A 12,418-nucleotide genomic window follows, 5' to 3' on the forward strand; every position below is an offset into this window, starting at 1 on the left:
CCTATAATCACGTGTTGATTCCTTGATCATTTGCAGTATCTCCACTCGTAAAAGCTCAAGCTATAAATTATCCAAATTTGTGCATCAAACTGTGCATGCAAATGTGTTCATTGATAACTCATTTGCTTGGAAACCCCCAGCTTCTTTCCATGAATCTTCCCCCATGCAATGTTGGTGGTTTCACAACTCTAACCAGCTTAGTGGCTGCTGAGAAAGATGAAATATGTTTTCAATATGCCACCTTCTTTTCAGAGCCAGAACAGAACCATTGTTCCACTTTATAGTAGAAACATATAAAAATAACATTGTGTGTTTCTCTTCTTGGAGTTAGACACAGAACAGCCTTCTAACTCGTGTGCAGTTACATTCAGACCGGGGCTGCGGTGGTTTATCAATGACTCCCACGTGTCTCGGAGTTACCGAGAAACCGCTGACAATGGCTTGTGCTACTGTGTCACACACACACACACACACACACACACACACACACACACACACACACACACACACACACACACACACAAGACACTAGAAAAGCCTAAAACAGACATGTGCCTCAGTGATATGTAAGTCACACTCCACTCTCGACATCTCTGTATCTTTTCATGTCCACTGTTACCGGCAGTTGACTTTTTTTCATGAGAAAGGCAGAACTGCCAAACACTAAGAAAAGAGAACTTGACACGCGACATCACTTTTATGATTCTTTATCAAGTTCCCCCTGTTCTGCATAATGTGGAAGTGAGGGGGAAATACAGTTCCTCAGCTGCCTCGCCAGGAGCTGCACAGGAACCAGAAGGGCTTTTTACAGCCTGCTCTCTTCTGTGAATGCCCAGGCTTCCTTATTGTTTGTAAAACATTAACTTACACTTACAAATGCTTAATTGGAAATTGCACACGTGCACATCTAATGAAGACCTTTTAGGTTTCAACTGAATAATTATTCCATCAAACAAATACACATTCGTACTACTTTTTTACTCGATGATACCTCATTCACTAACCTCTAATCCTAATACTAACCATTTATTGAAATGCTACGCTAAATACTAATATCAAAGAAAGATACTGTAGTTGATTATACTGGGATTCTTTGGTATCACCCCATATAGTGTCTTCATATCGTCATATGAGACACACCCCCTCGTAATACATCTATATTTAGCGGGTGTGTGCAGGCACACCGATCCTGTACATAAGAAGAGTGTTTTGATTTGCTGATACACCATCTTCGTTTTTCTGCCATTAAACTGGAGTAACATTTTCAGTCCAGCTGCGGCCACACCAGCAGCAGCACCAAGCTCCGAGGTGTGATGTGCGTGCGTGTGTGTGTGTGTGTGTGTGTGTGTGTGCGTGTGTATGTGGTTGTGTGCATGCCACCCAATCCCCATGTATTCACCATGGTATACCCACCACACAGTCACCACCACACCTGTGTAACCCAGCCAGGCATGGCATTAGTTGTCAGCTCTATAGCTCAAGACACCTGTTGCACCCACAGTTTGAAAATGCCCACGCCAGCATTCCTCCTCCTCCCGTCAGCCTCCCATCTTCTGGATAAACTGGTGATGGGACATTCCCCTCCCCACCACCTCGTCTTCTCCTCCTCTCTCCTTTCTCTTTGTCTCTTTGTCTGTTCCCTCTTGAAGCCTCTCTGTCCACTCCTGCAGCTTCGTTAAGTGCTGCACTTCAAACACCACCACAGTGCAGGTGGACGTCATTCAGTGCCCTTTACACACACACACACACACACACACACACACACACACACACACAAACGCATGCACGCTCATAAACAGAGGCAGAGCTATTGAATGGCGCAGCTGCCAGGGAGATTAGGGCACGTCTCCATTATAAAGAAAAACTGGCAGATTTCATCAAAGAAGGCAGTGTTAACAAGAGAACAGGGTGTCCAGATTAAAGATGCAGTCTGCCAGGATTTGGGATAGCACCGCCTCCTGATAATGATTGTTTGGCCTTGTTGTCGCTGCCATGGTTGCTAACTACCCACTAATCATTTTCTGGCTCAGCAATCCAGCTACATACAAGTAATGTGGCTGTGATTAGTTAGTTATGTTCTTCTGGGAGAGAGATTGAAGCTGTGATGTTGTGTGTGTTCTACGTTAACAATTGAATTAAATGTGCTTTCCATTGCCGTGCATTATAGGATGTGAGGCATGTGTCGGGGCTTGAAATGGTCCATATGCCATCTGTAATTGTCGCGTACACCGACTGTATCCTTAGCATCTTCTCTCCACCCCCCTGCACCCCTGCTCTCTCCCTGTGCCTGGAAACATTAAAGTAATGAGCTGTGAGCAACTCCAAAAACACAGCATTTCTTGGCGGCTGTTTTCATTGTGTTAATTAAGTCTGTAGCCCTCACCCCCTCACCCTCTCCTCGTGTTTTGGCAGTATGAACTTGGTGAACCGACCAAGTGCTCAGGATTTATTTCCCTCAAATCACTTCCGCTTTCTTCCTGTTAAGCCCCTCTCAATCACACAGGCTCCAGCGTTTTATAGCTACAAGCTCCTTTTGGCTGTCAGATATTGATATCTTGGTTCCTTCAGACCCCCTGGGCTTGTTAGCACTTCTTAAATTCTCCAGAAACGCTGCATTCCACATGTCCAAAGTAGACTTGAACAGAGCAGTTAGAGGTGCAGTGTGTTGATATGCTGTTTAAAAGTTGCATCTGGCTTTTCACCTTCCCTGGGCCTGTGTTTTATGCATCCATGATCGCTTAATAATCTGTGGGATTTTCTTCCCCGCAAATCCTTTCCGTTTTATTCCCATTAGGTGCTGTGATTGCACAATCCCAGACGTCAAGCAGTGCAAGCTCCAATGCGGAGTGAATATTTATATCTTTGCTCTATTAACCCCGCAGGAGCCATGGCAATGTGGTTGATATCATAATTAGCATGATATTAAGAGAAATATAGTATTTATTTTTAAACTACTAACTAAACTAAATATACATTAAAGCATTACTATAAACCACAGCATCTAAATGACATTTAATAAAAATTGATAGCAATAAAATTCCTGCACTGTACACAAAAAACCTTCTTCAAGCTATGTTAAATTCAGATTTATTGACATGTTGTGTTGCCAAAACAGTATGCAGAAGCACATAACTTCGTGGCGTAGTGTAAACAGTGGACTTTGAAAGGCTGAGCAGCAGTAATTAACAATCTCCATATGTGTTTCTGTGTTTCTGTGTTTCTGTTGGAGCAGGGTGCCGGCACGGCCATCGGAGAGCTTCCCCCCTACTTCATGGCCCGAGCCGCGCGGCTGTCTGGCACCGAGCCCGATGACGAGGACTACCAGAGGTTTGAGGAGATTCTGGACCAGACCCAGTCTGCACAGGTGACACACCGCTCATCGGCGTCACCCTCTGTTGTGCTTGCATTTATTGCCCTCGTGCCAATTCATTTCTAAATCCGTCATTTTTTGGTGTTGATTTAATACATTTTTTGACAAACCTGGTGTGCCAGATTCCCACATTGTAGCCCGTGTGTGCGTGTCGGCCACTGAAGAAGCCCCACCTTCGTGTCTCAACGGCACGCCGGGAATAAAGAGCTTTCACAACGTTATGACTAAGAGAACAGCAATGATGCACTCGAGTGAAATGTTCCTGCCGTTTCCGTTCGTTTTGAAATCCCCTGTGAAAAAAAAAAAAAAAAAAAAGAAAGAAGAAAAGTTCTCATATTAAACATCCCTGCAAATGTTTCAACAATGCCTAACAGCTCTTTGTAAATATTTATTTTTCATCCCTCTTGTGATTATGAATGGAGGAGGAATGAAGGGAAACATGTGTGTGGGTTAGGAAAGGCTTTTCATCAGACCTGTCTCTTCTGACAGTCTTCATCCTTCAGGAATGCTGCTCTTTCTCCAGCAGGGCGGGTCAAACAGTCAGACAGGTCAAGTGCAGTAAAACAACTGCATCCATAAATGGTTTTGAACTATGCCGTCAGGAAATAAATCCAGTTTTCTTTAATGAGGGTATCCCAGATATGGGATTACAGAGTGATTCAGAGGAGCGTTCATTTGGTTTCTGGTATTAATTTGAATGCATGCGTACAGGATTAGCAACAGTAAAGCCATAGTTTGTATGTACGTCATTCAGTACTTGCATGCTGTCTCTGATAACACAGTAAGTGTCTCGATGACATTCCCTTATATATCCCACTATATTAAGTCATTCATTTAAATGTAGCCAGGGGTTGCCTGAACATATGGAATATTTACTGTGTATTTTACTGAAATGTATTTCACGTTTTTTTGTTTCACCACTATTTTCTAGTGATAGTAACACAAGTTCAAACTTCAGTGACTTCTTGGTTCTTTCCATTCCGTCTCTCCCTGATGAACCTGCAGGGGAACCTCCAAAATAAATAAGTTACATCACTGCATTCGTTTGGCTGGATACTCTCTTTCTTTTTCGCATCCGCTTAATAAGATGTTCTTTTTCAAAGTATACAAAAATATCTTTTGAAATACAAGCATGTGAATCCCTAAAAGCTTTGAAAACTCCCAAATGATACATTTAGCCCCGTAGATGTGCTGTCTGAGTGTAAGTTGAGTGTTTTTCTTCTCAAGATAAATATTACATGTTGGGGGGGGGGGGGGGGGGGGTGCAGCACCTGCAGGAAGTTCCACAGTTACAAACTGTGACACAGGAGGAGCATCGTCTGGTTGTTTCGCATCCTTGCGAAACAACCAGACGATGCTCCAGAACACAGCCTTAGTCTCTCTCTCTCTCTCTCTCTCTCTCTGACATTGTTTCTTTTTCTGTCCCTACCTTCCTCTGCTCTAATTGTTTCTCACGCAGTCTGTTAGTCTCCCACTGCGCATTGCTCTTTCTCTCTCTGTCTCTATCTTTCTCTCTCTCTCTCTCTCTCTCTCCCTGATGATGCCTGGCAGCCGTGTCTGTGTGTATGTCATGTGTGCTCGTGTGATTGGACAGCATCTGGAGGCAGGTTGCGAGCACCAGCGAGGACCGCATACGGAAACATTTTCTCTCTCGCCAGGGCTTTTACCATTACTCGGATGCTCTCAGGGTTCCCTCTTTCGCTCGAGGAGATACTGCAGCACTTCTCTGATTTTCCCTTCCACCTTTTACCCTTTTTGCACCTTTTAAGGTGGACACGGATGCGTTCATCTGCTTTGGATTTGGTTCAGAGGTTTTGATTGAAAGCTGAAAATCAATAGTAGTAGGCCAAAGTGGAAACAGACTTCACTGGGATTGGATTGAAGAAACTGTGGTATCGGTGGATTGTTTTGTATCAGAGTGGAAGTGGTTCAATTTTGTCCTCAAGGATGTTACCCCCTAGCCCCCTGCAAACACACACACACACACACACACACACACACACACACACACACACCAGCAGCAGAGCTGGATTGAGATGCTCACTTTGTCCCCTCCGCTCAAGTCACAGAGGCTTGTAGGTGCCAGAGGTTTTGATTTAAACCTTGTGGTATTTCTCCCATCTTGCACGTGCCAACTTCCTGCCACAAGTGCACGTGATGCACAGAAGCAGAGCATTTTTTTGTTCTCATTCATTCAACAGAGCTATTCAAAAATAATGAAGTCATGCCTTCTTCTAACGGCTCCAGACGCTGATGTCATGAACATCAGCTTCCCCCCCCCCCCCCCCCCCCCCCCCCCCCCCCCCCCCCCCCTCTTAAACCTTAAGCTCAGCGTGAGAGTGCCCGGTGCACTGGAGAGGAATCCTCCGTATCGACACAGACCATCTCGGAGGATCTTGCGAGGATCGAGTCTCTGCTTGTAACTTGAGAATGGAGTGTTGTTTCCTGGCTTGTGTTCTTTTCTTTCATCCGGTACGGAAGGGGTTAACAGGCTGTGAATTCTTGATTGCCAACTCCCAGGATTGTATCTCCTGTAACTCAAATCAGGGCCATCTGCGCTGGGCGTATGCCTGCCTTCCCCCCTGGCCTACTGCACTCAAAGGCTCTCTGTGCTGTGGTTTGCCCGGCCCCGTCACGTGACTTCTCTGAAAATGCCCCCTCCCTCCTCCTCCCTCTTTATTTCCAGTAAACTGTTTGAAAGGAGGGGGGTGAGTCAGAGTAAAACCAGCTTCCCTTTAACCACAGCTTGTTAAAGAATTTGTCAACGTGGACTCAGGGGTGCATTTTGTGTGTTTGTGTGTGTGTGTGTGTGTGTGTGTGTGTGTGTGTGTGTGTGTGTGTCTGTGTGTGTGCGTGTGTGTGTGTGCGTGCGTGCGTGCGTGCGTGCGCACACTGTGTAGATTTGTACTCATAGCTTTACTTTTTTTCTTGAAAGTGGACCATAGCTTCTATTGCGTCAGGAGTCCTTAATCAGTCCACTTCCTGTGCCAGAGAGAGCAGGCGCAGGCTTGTCAGGAGTTAATGAGATGAACTTTAGCCATCTTCGTGTCGGGGGGTAGGGTGGGGGCTCACGGCCGCTCCGGAGATGTGTGTCTTCTGTGTGAAAGACTTTCATTGAGAAAAAGAGAAATAATACAGAGCGAGGGAGAGAAGAAAATGTGCGTGGGTGTTGACTTGTGTATGGGCTATGCATAGATTTTTACGTGTCTGACAGTTTACATTTGGAGCAGAGTGCCTTGTCGCTGCCTGCTTTCTGTCTATGTTTGAACTCTGTACCCCATCAGCACTCCAAGACTACTGGAAACAGAGTGTTTGCTATAAGCCCACTTTTTTTATAAAAGAGAATGCCCTCTTTTTTCAGCAAATCCAAAATAAACAGATATCGCATTGTACAATAATGCCTTTCAGATGTTAAAACAAATGTCACTGTCATAGTGACATTTGTTTTAACATCTGAAAAATCCTGACACTTGAACATATGTTTACGTTTACAGTATATTAGTAAATCAAGATAAAGAAACTTTAGTACTTTACATTTTTGGGTTTGCTGTATCAAGTAAATAAACAGCCAACATCACCTAGTATCTGTAACCACAGATATGTGGACTGTCATGTTAAATGTGGAGGACATGCTCCTGTATTCATAGTCTTAAGAGTCATTTATGTTCAATTAATGATCCAGGTGCCATAATTCCATACATGTTAATATTGTGACGAAAATCCTGCTATTCCCTCATTTATTAAATCAAATAAACAATGGTGTATTTGCTATTAAATAAAATTAAAATAAAAAAGCGTGGCACCTTTATTATGTTTGAAATAATGCACAGATTGATGTGCCATTTTATTTAGCAGAGTAAGTTTGTGAGGAGCACTTAGAGTTTGATTATTAAAATGAGGAAGTGGTCAGAAGGCGCTCAGTTCAAAGTGGGCCCTGTTCCCCACGGAGCTGTGCGCCATGTGGGGTGACTGTGCCGTTGAGCCAAATCTGGAACCAAAACCTCCACCGTTTTAATGACGCTGCACCCTTGACAACATCTTACCAAATGTAATTGCTGCTAAGCCCAGCCCTGCAGGCCAGCGGTGACGGGGGTGGGGGGAGCGAAGGGGCGGGGGCGGGGGTGGGGGTGGGGGTGGGGGGCAGGCAGCCCCTTGGCAAGCTGCCTTGCAAAGATGGTGATTTTCCATAAGCTGCCAACAACAGAGTCTGAATGTCTAAACCCCAGCCATCCAAGATAGACGCTCCTCCTGGTCGAGAAATGCAGAATAGAGAGAGAGTCCAAGTATATAGTTCAACTATATTAATCACAGTGTCACAAGTTCACACACACACACACACACACACACATGTACGCACACCCCTTTACACCCTCCCCTCACCTCCTCAGGGACCCTTTGTTCACGCTGCGGTGATATTTTCATCCCGGCTCTCATTGCATGAGCTAATAGCTTGACTCTGGCCCATAATATAAACAATATTTCATGATGTCAGAAAACAAATTCACAGGCCGACTCCGTGGCACTAATTGGTTCTGCAGGGTTTCTGTCCGCACTGCAACACCGGATCGTCAGGTGCCCCGGGTCCAGACACGGTCCTCAGCGGTTCAGCTGTAGACCATCCATACACATTCCTTCCTTCCCTGTCTCCCACCAGCTGAGCAGCTCACACACACACACACACACACACACACACTCACACACACACACACACACACACACACACATGGGGACAGGCTAGAATTAAAACTACAGGCAAGGACAAAACTTCATGATTGGACGTCAGTGCAGGCAGAAATTCAAATTGTAAACCAATCAGCTTGCGTGTCCCTTCGCTCCCCCCACCACCACCTTATTAGGTGACCTCCCAAGTCTCTCATGTTTCCTGTCTGCTTGTTTGCACCTCGTGAAAAAATGTCATCAGTTCTGTACTGGTTTTGCTGACCATATTAGGTATGATTATGTATTGCCAGCCCCGCCCATAGTTTAAATATTACGATGTATTAGAAACTGAGGCCTTACTTTTCAAAAGAAAACCCCTTTTTTCTTGTATGTTCATATGAATATTAATAGGCGTTTTTTTTAAAAAAAATTTTAGTTTATTTGTCAGTTAATTTGATATTATTTTAGGATAGAAAAAATAGCTTTCAGTGAGAAACTGTACTTCACGCACAGCAAAAAATGCCATGGATGCATTTTTTTGGAAACACATTGCTACATTAAAAACATCATAAAATATTATGAAAACTAATTATTTGGTTCAGGAAAAATAAACAAACATTTTCTAAATGTCTAAAAGTGAAAGTTCCCTTTAATACTAACTTAAATATGAGTTAATATCAACAGTCGATGTGGAAGTGTGTATGTTTTCAGAAAAGAGGATATCTTAGTTTGCAATAAAAACCTTCTTGTATTTGCATTAATAACTGTGAGTGCATTACATTCACTTCTGTTCACAAATATAAAATGAGTTTGAAGTGTATCTGAAAGGCACAAAAAAAATGCTTTTAATGCAAGACATCTTCATACTTTCATAAAGGCAGTGCAATCTATAATATACAAATGTGTCACAGTAGAAGACGGATTCAATTAAAGCTTTTGAAAATCTATTTTTTTAGTATAAGTCTTTGTAAGGATAAATTAAACATACATTTAAGGCTTTATTCTACAAACATTTATTTGGATGTTAAAAAGACAGCTGTTGCTTAAAACAACTCTGTAAAAATAATTGCTTTATCCAATATGACAAATATAATTTATGAAAACAAAAATGATCTATTGTGAACTTCACTGCCTTTTTTTCAATAACAATAACTTTGCAAATAAAGAATAAACTTGTTTTCATGAAAAAAGTGAAACAACTGCAAGATAACTTCAGACAAATGTAGAAATAATAACGAATAAAAGCCGTTCTGACGTTTTTTAGCTGTAAAATCTATATATTCTACAGCCAAAAGATCAAATCACTAACTTATTAAGGCCTACAATATCAAAAATCTTGCATCGAATATAAAAAATAATAAAGTAAAATGTCCTCAGTATATATGATTATTTTAAGACATTTAAATTTCTATTCAGAAATCAAAGAATTTCTCTCCAAAAAAAACAATTAATTGAAATTGAACATTGGCAAATCCAGCAAGGTATAAAAGTAATAATTTTATAAATTACCTATATTGACTGCGCCTTCCAAAAATATGAAGGGTCCTGCATTAGGGGTTTTCTCTGCATCCCCACTGTGTTTCCAGAAGAGTTTAGTTCAAATCCGAGAGGCAGATTAAGGCTTCTCTTCCCAGAAAAGGTATATTGGGGAAACATCCGTCTCATTGCTTTGAAAAGAGGCTTTTGTTGCCCGTCAGGGGGAAAAGAGCAAGAATCTGTGAGTCATGGATTGACCAAAGTCCCTTCTCTTAATCACACATTCCCAGTTATCAAAGGAATTAATAACCAGCACTGGATGTGAGAGACATACACGCTACAACCAGTTTATCACTTTGATAGAATGAAGAAGTAGTCGAGCCTCGTAATTATTATAGTATGTGGCAGGTGAGTCTGAGTTTATAGCTGTGAACTTGAAGATATTTATGTTGGGAGGACGGTCATGACTTCAGCACAATTTAGACTTAATTTAATTGTGAAACCCACCTTTTTTCATTCAAACATTTAAATAAATAGATATTTCCTTCAACAAGTTGTTTATTATTAGGTGAGTAAATGTTTTTCCTGTTGTATATACACAAGCAGCAACTTAAAACGACAAGAGCTCCTCATCACTTGCACATTTATTTTTGGTGAATGTAGATGAAGTAGAATTAAAACTGTGTAAATATTTTGAAAAGTGCCTGTTTGGGTATCGGGTTTTAGAGGATTAAATCATTTTAAATGAAGCAGGGAAACTTGAGAGGATTTAGAAACACAAATTCTAAAATGTTGTCAGTGAAAATCACTCAATGCACATCCCATTAAAATTCAAATTCAAAGCAGTTTGCATAGGTTTACATATAATTTCTGAGGATCTAATTATTGTGTCTGTCAACTGTAATCTTGCTCAATAATAAATGAACTTTTTGGTGAGGGCACATTTACAGGATGTAGAAAAACCTCCAGTTGCAGCTCGCTCTCATTGAAAAACAAGCTGAGATAATAAAAATAAATATTTACTATTCACTCATTTTTCGTTTCATTTGTACAGCAACATGTTTTTAGATATAAAATGGAGAAAATAATTATGTCAGTACACAACAATAATTTGTAAATAAGCTAAAACATGAACATTCAGAGACGATGGTGAACTCCTAAAAGCAGATATTTGATTATAAGTTGTTATCTTAAATTAAGAAATGATCCTCAATGTTTTGTTTGTTTCATTGTGGCATTTGAATGGGATTCAGAGCATTCATGAAAAATCATTCCAGCTGGCTACACACATTTATTTGACACACTTCTGTGATATTCCCTCTTCCACAGAAATGCTCTGAAAAACCCAGGAAAAAAAAAAACGTTGCTCTAAATTGCTCGTAAAACAAATGTTTCAGGAGCCCAATTTATTATTTGAATCCCAAAACATATACTTTTAAATTAATTGTGAATTATTTATCATGTGAAATATAAATCCGTAATAATCATTTAAAACTGTTTTAATCTGTCGGACATAATCCAGTATATATACAGTGAATACAGTGTGATATGTATCTGATAGAAGCTGCACAACATTAACTAGAATAATACATTATTGTTATTTTGCAATTAGCTGTGATGTCAATCTCAGTAAAACAGTTTGAGATGTCTCCTGTAAATGAAGCAACGTCTAAATGATGCACACGGCATGTGATCAGTATCCGCTAAACATCGCCATGTTTCTAATGATAATTAGAAACATTTTTGCTCTTTTTCAGGACTTTGCCACCCGAGCAAAAGTAGCAGTACAGAAACTCATCCAGAGGGTCGGCTTCTTGGGGATTTTAGCCTGTGCTTCTGTGAGTCCAATCACACACACACACCTTTTTCTTTATATATAATATTAATTATCCTCATTGTGGCGTTTTTAACACTTTAAAGCATTTTGTAATGTTCACAAACGTATTGATGTATTTGACATGTGAGCATCATTCAAAAGAAAATGACAATGAAGTGTTCATCGTATAAACAGAAATAGATATGGAATGTGACAGTTGGATGACCTCATTATTATCAGGGACTTTCTGTAGGGTACCTGGAGAAAACAGATGGAAGAAGCCTCAACACTGTGCTACATTTTTTCATACACTTTCTATATGTGGTTTGTTTTCTAGTTCCTGTGCTGAATTTACACAATATCCTCTTATCATCTCTATTGTCCCCCCCCCCCCCTCCCCCCCAGATTCCAAATCCCTTGTTTGACCTGGCAGGAATAACATGTGGACATTTCTTGGTGCCCTTCTGGACTTTTTTTGGTGCAACACTTGTTGGGAAAGCAGTCATCAAAATGCACATTCAGGTGAGCTGCAGCTAAACTAATATAAATCCATGTAAAAAATGCCATGAGGGATGTTTTTGTTTTCCAAGAATGAAAATACAGACTTGCCTACAGTAAAGCCCTTTTTTTCACAGCACTGTTGTGTTCGAGAGCAGCTGCAGTGCCAACAGTTTGAGATTTGTTTTCTTCAATATTGTTCCGAAGGTGAAGTGTGTTATATAATGGAATCGCATGCGCAGCATCTCTGTACTGTAGTCGGCTGGTAGCAAGGAGGCCATTTTGTGTAGCCAAAGGAGGGGGAGTCAACCATTTTGTGATCGCAGCTGCGATTCCCCCCCCCCCCCCCCCCCCCCCCCCCCTCCCCACCTCCAAGTGCATTGTACAGTAGGCCAGTCAGACTACGGCAGATTGAGAATTCATGGGAAAGTAAAAGTTACATCCTAACCCGAACCCTTGAATAAGAAAGTGCTGTGAGCAGAGTTGGCATCAAACGTTTCTTCTAATCCTGGAAAATCCTCAATTTGTGTCCAGGAATCTGCAGTATGTCTGTGATTACCGTCGGAGGCTCGACTTTCTGTTTTCTTAGCAAACGTTCA

General features: G+C 41.5%; 1 protein-coding gene across 4 annotated transcripts in view; it reads left to right on the plus strand.

The window, feature by feature from the left end:
• LOC117742691 (vacuole membrane protein 1-like) overlaps window positions 1-12,418 on the plus strand; it is a 53,267-nt gene that overhangs the window by 19,891 nt on the left and 20,958 nt on the right. For 2 of the 4 annotated variants that reach the window (XM_034550269.1, XM_034550270.1), the window contains exons 7-9: window positions 3,233-3,364; window positions 11,241-11,343; window positions 11,727-11,843. In XM_034550269.1, the coding sequence (XP_034406160.1) occupies window positions 3,233-3,364; window positions 11,241-11,343; window positions 11,727-11,843 (352 nt within the window). The remainder of the gene's footprint in view (window positions 1-3,232; window positions 3,365-11,240; window positions 11,344-11,726; window positions 11,844-12,418) is intronic. The other 2 variants (XM_034550267.1, XM_034550268.1) reach the window with 1 other exon arrangement.

Source organism: Cyclopterus lumpus, chromosome 14 (genome assembly GCF_009769545.1).
Source record: "Cyclopterus lumpus isolate fCycLum1 chromosome 14, fCycLum1.pri, whole genome shotgun sequence".
In the NCBI taxonomy this organism is placed as follows: Eukaryota; Metazoa; Chordata; class Actinopteri; order Perciformes; family Cyclopteridae; genus Cyclopterus; species Cyclopterus lumpus.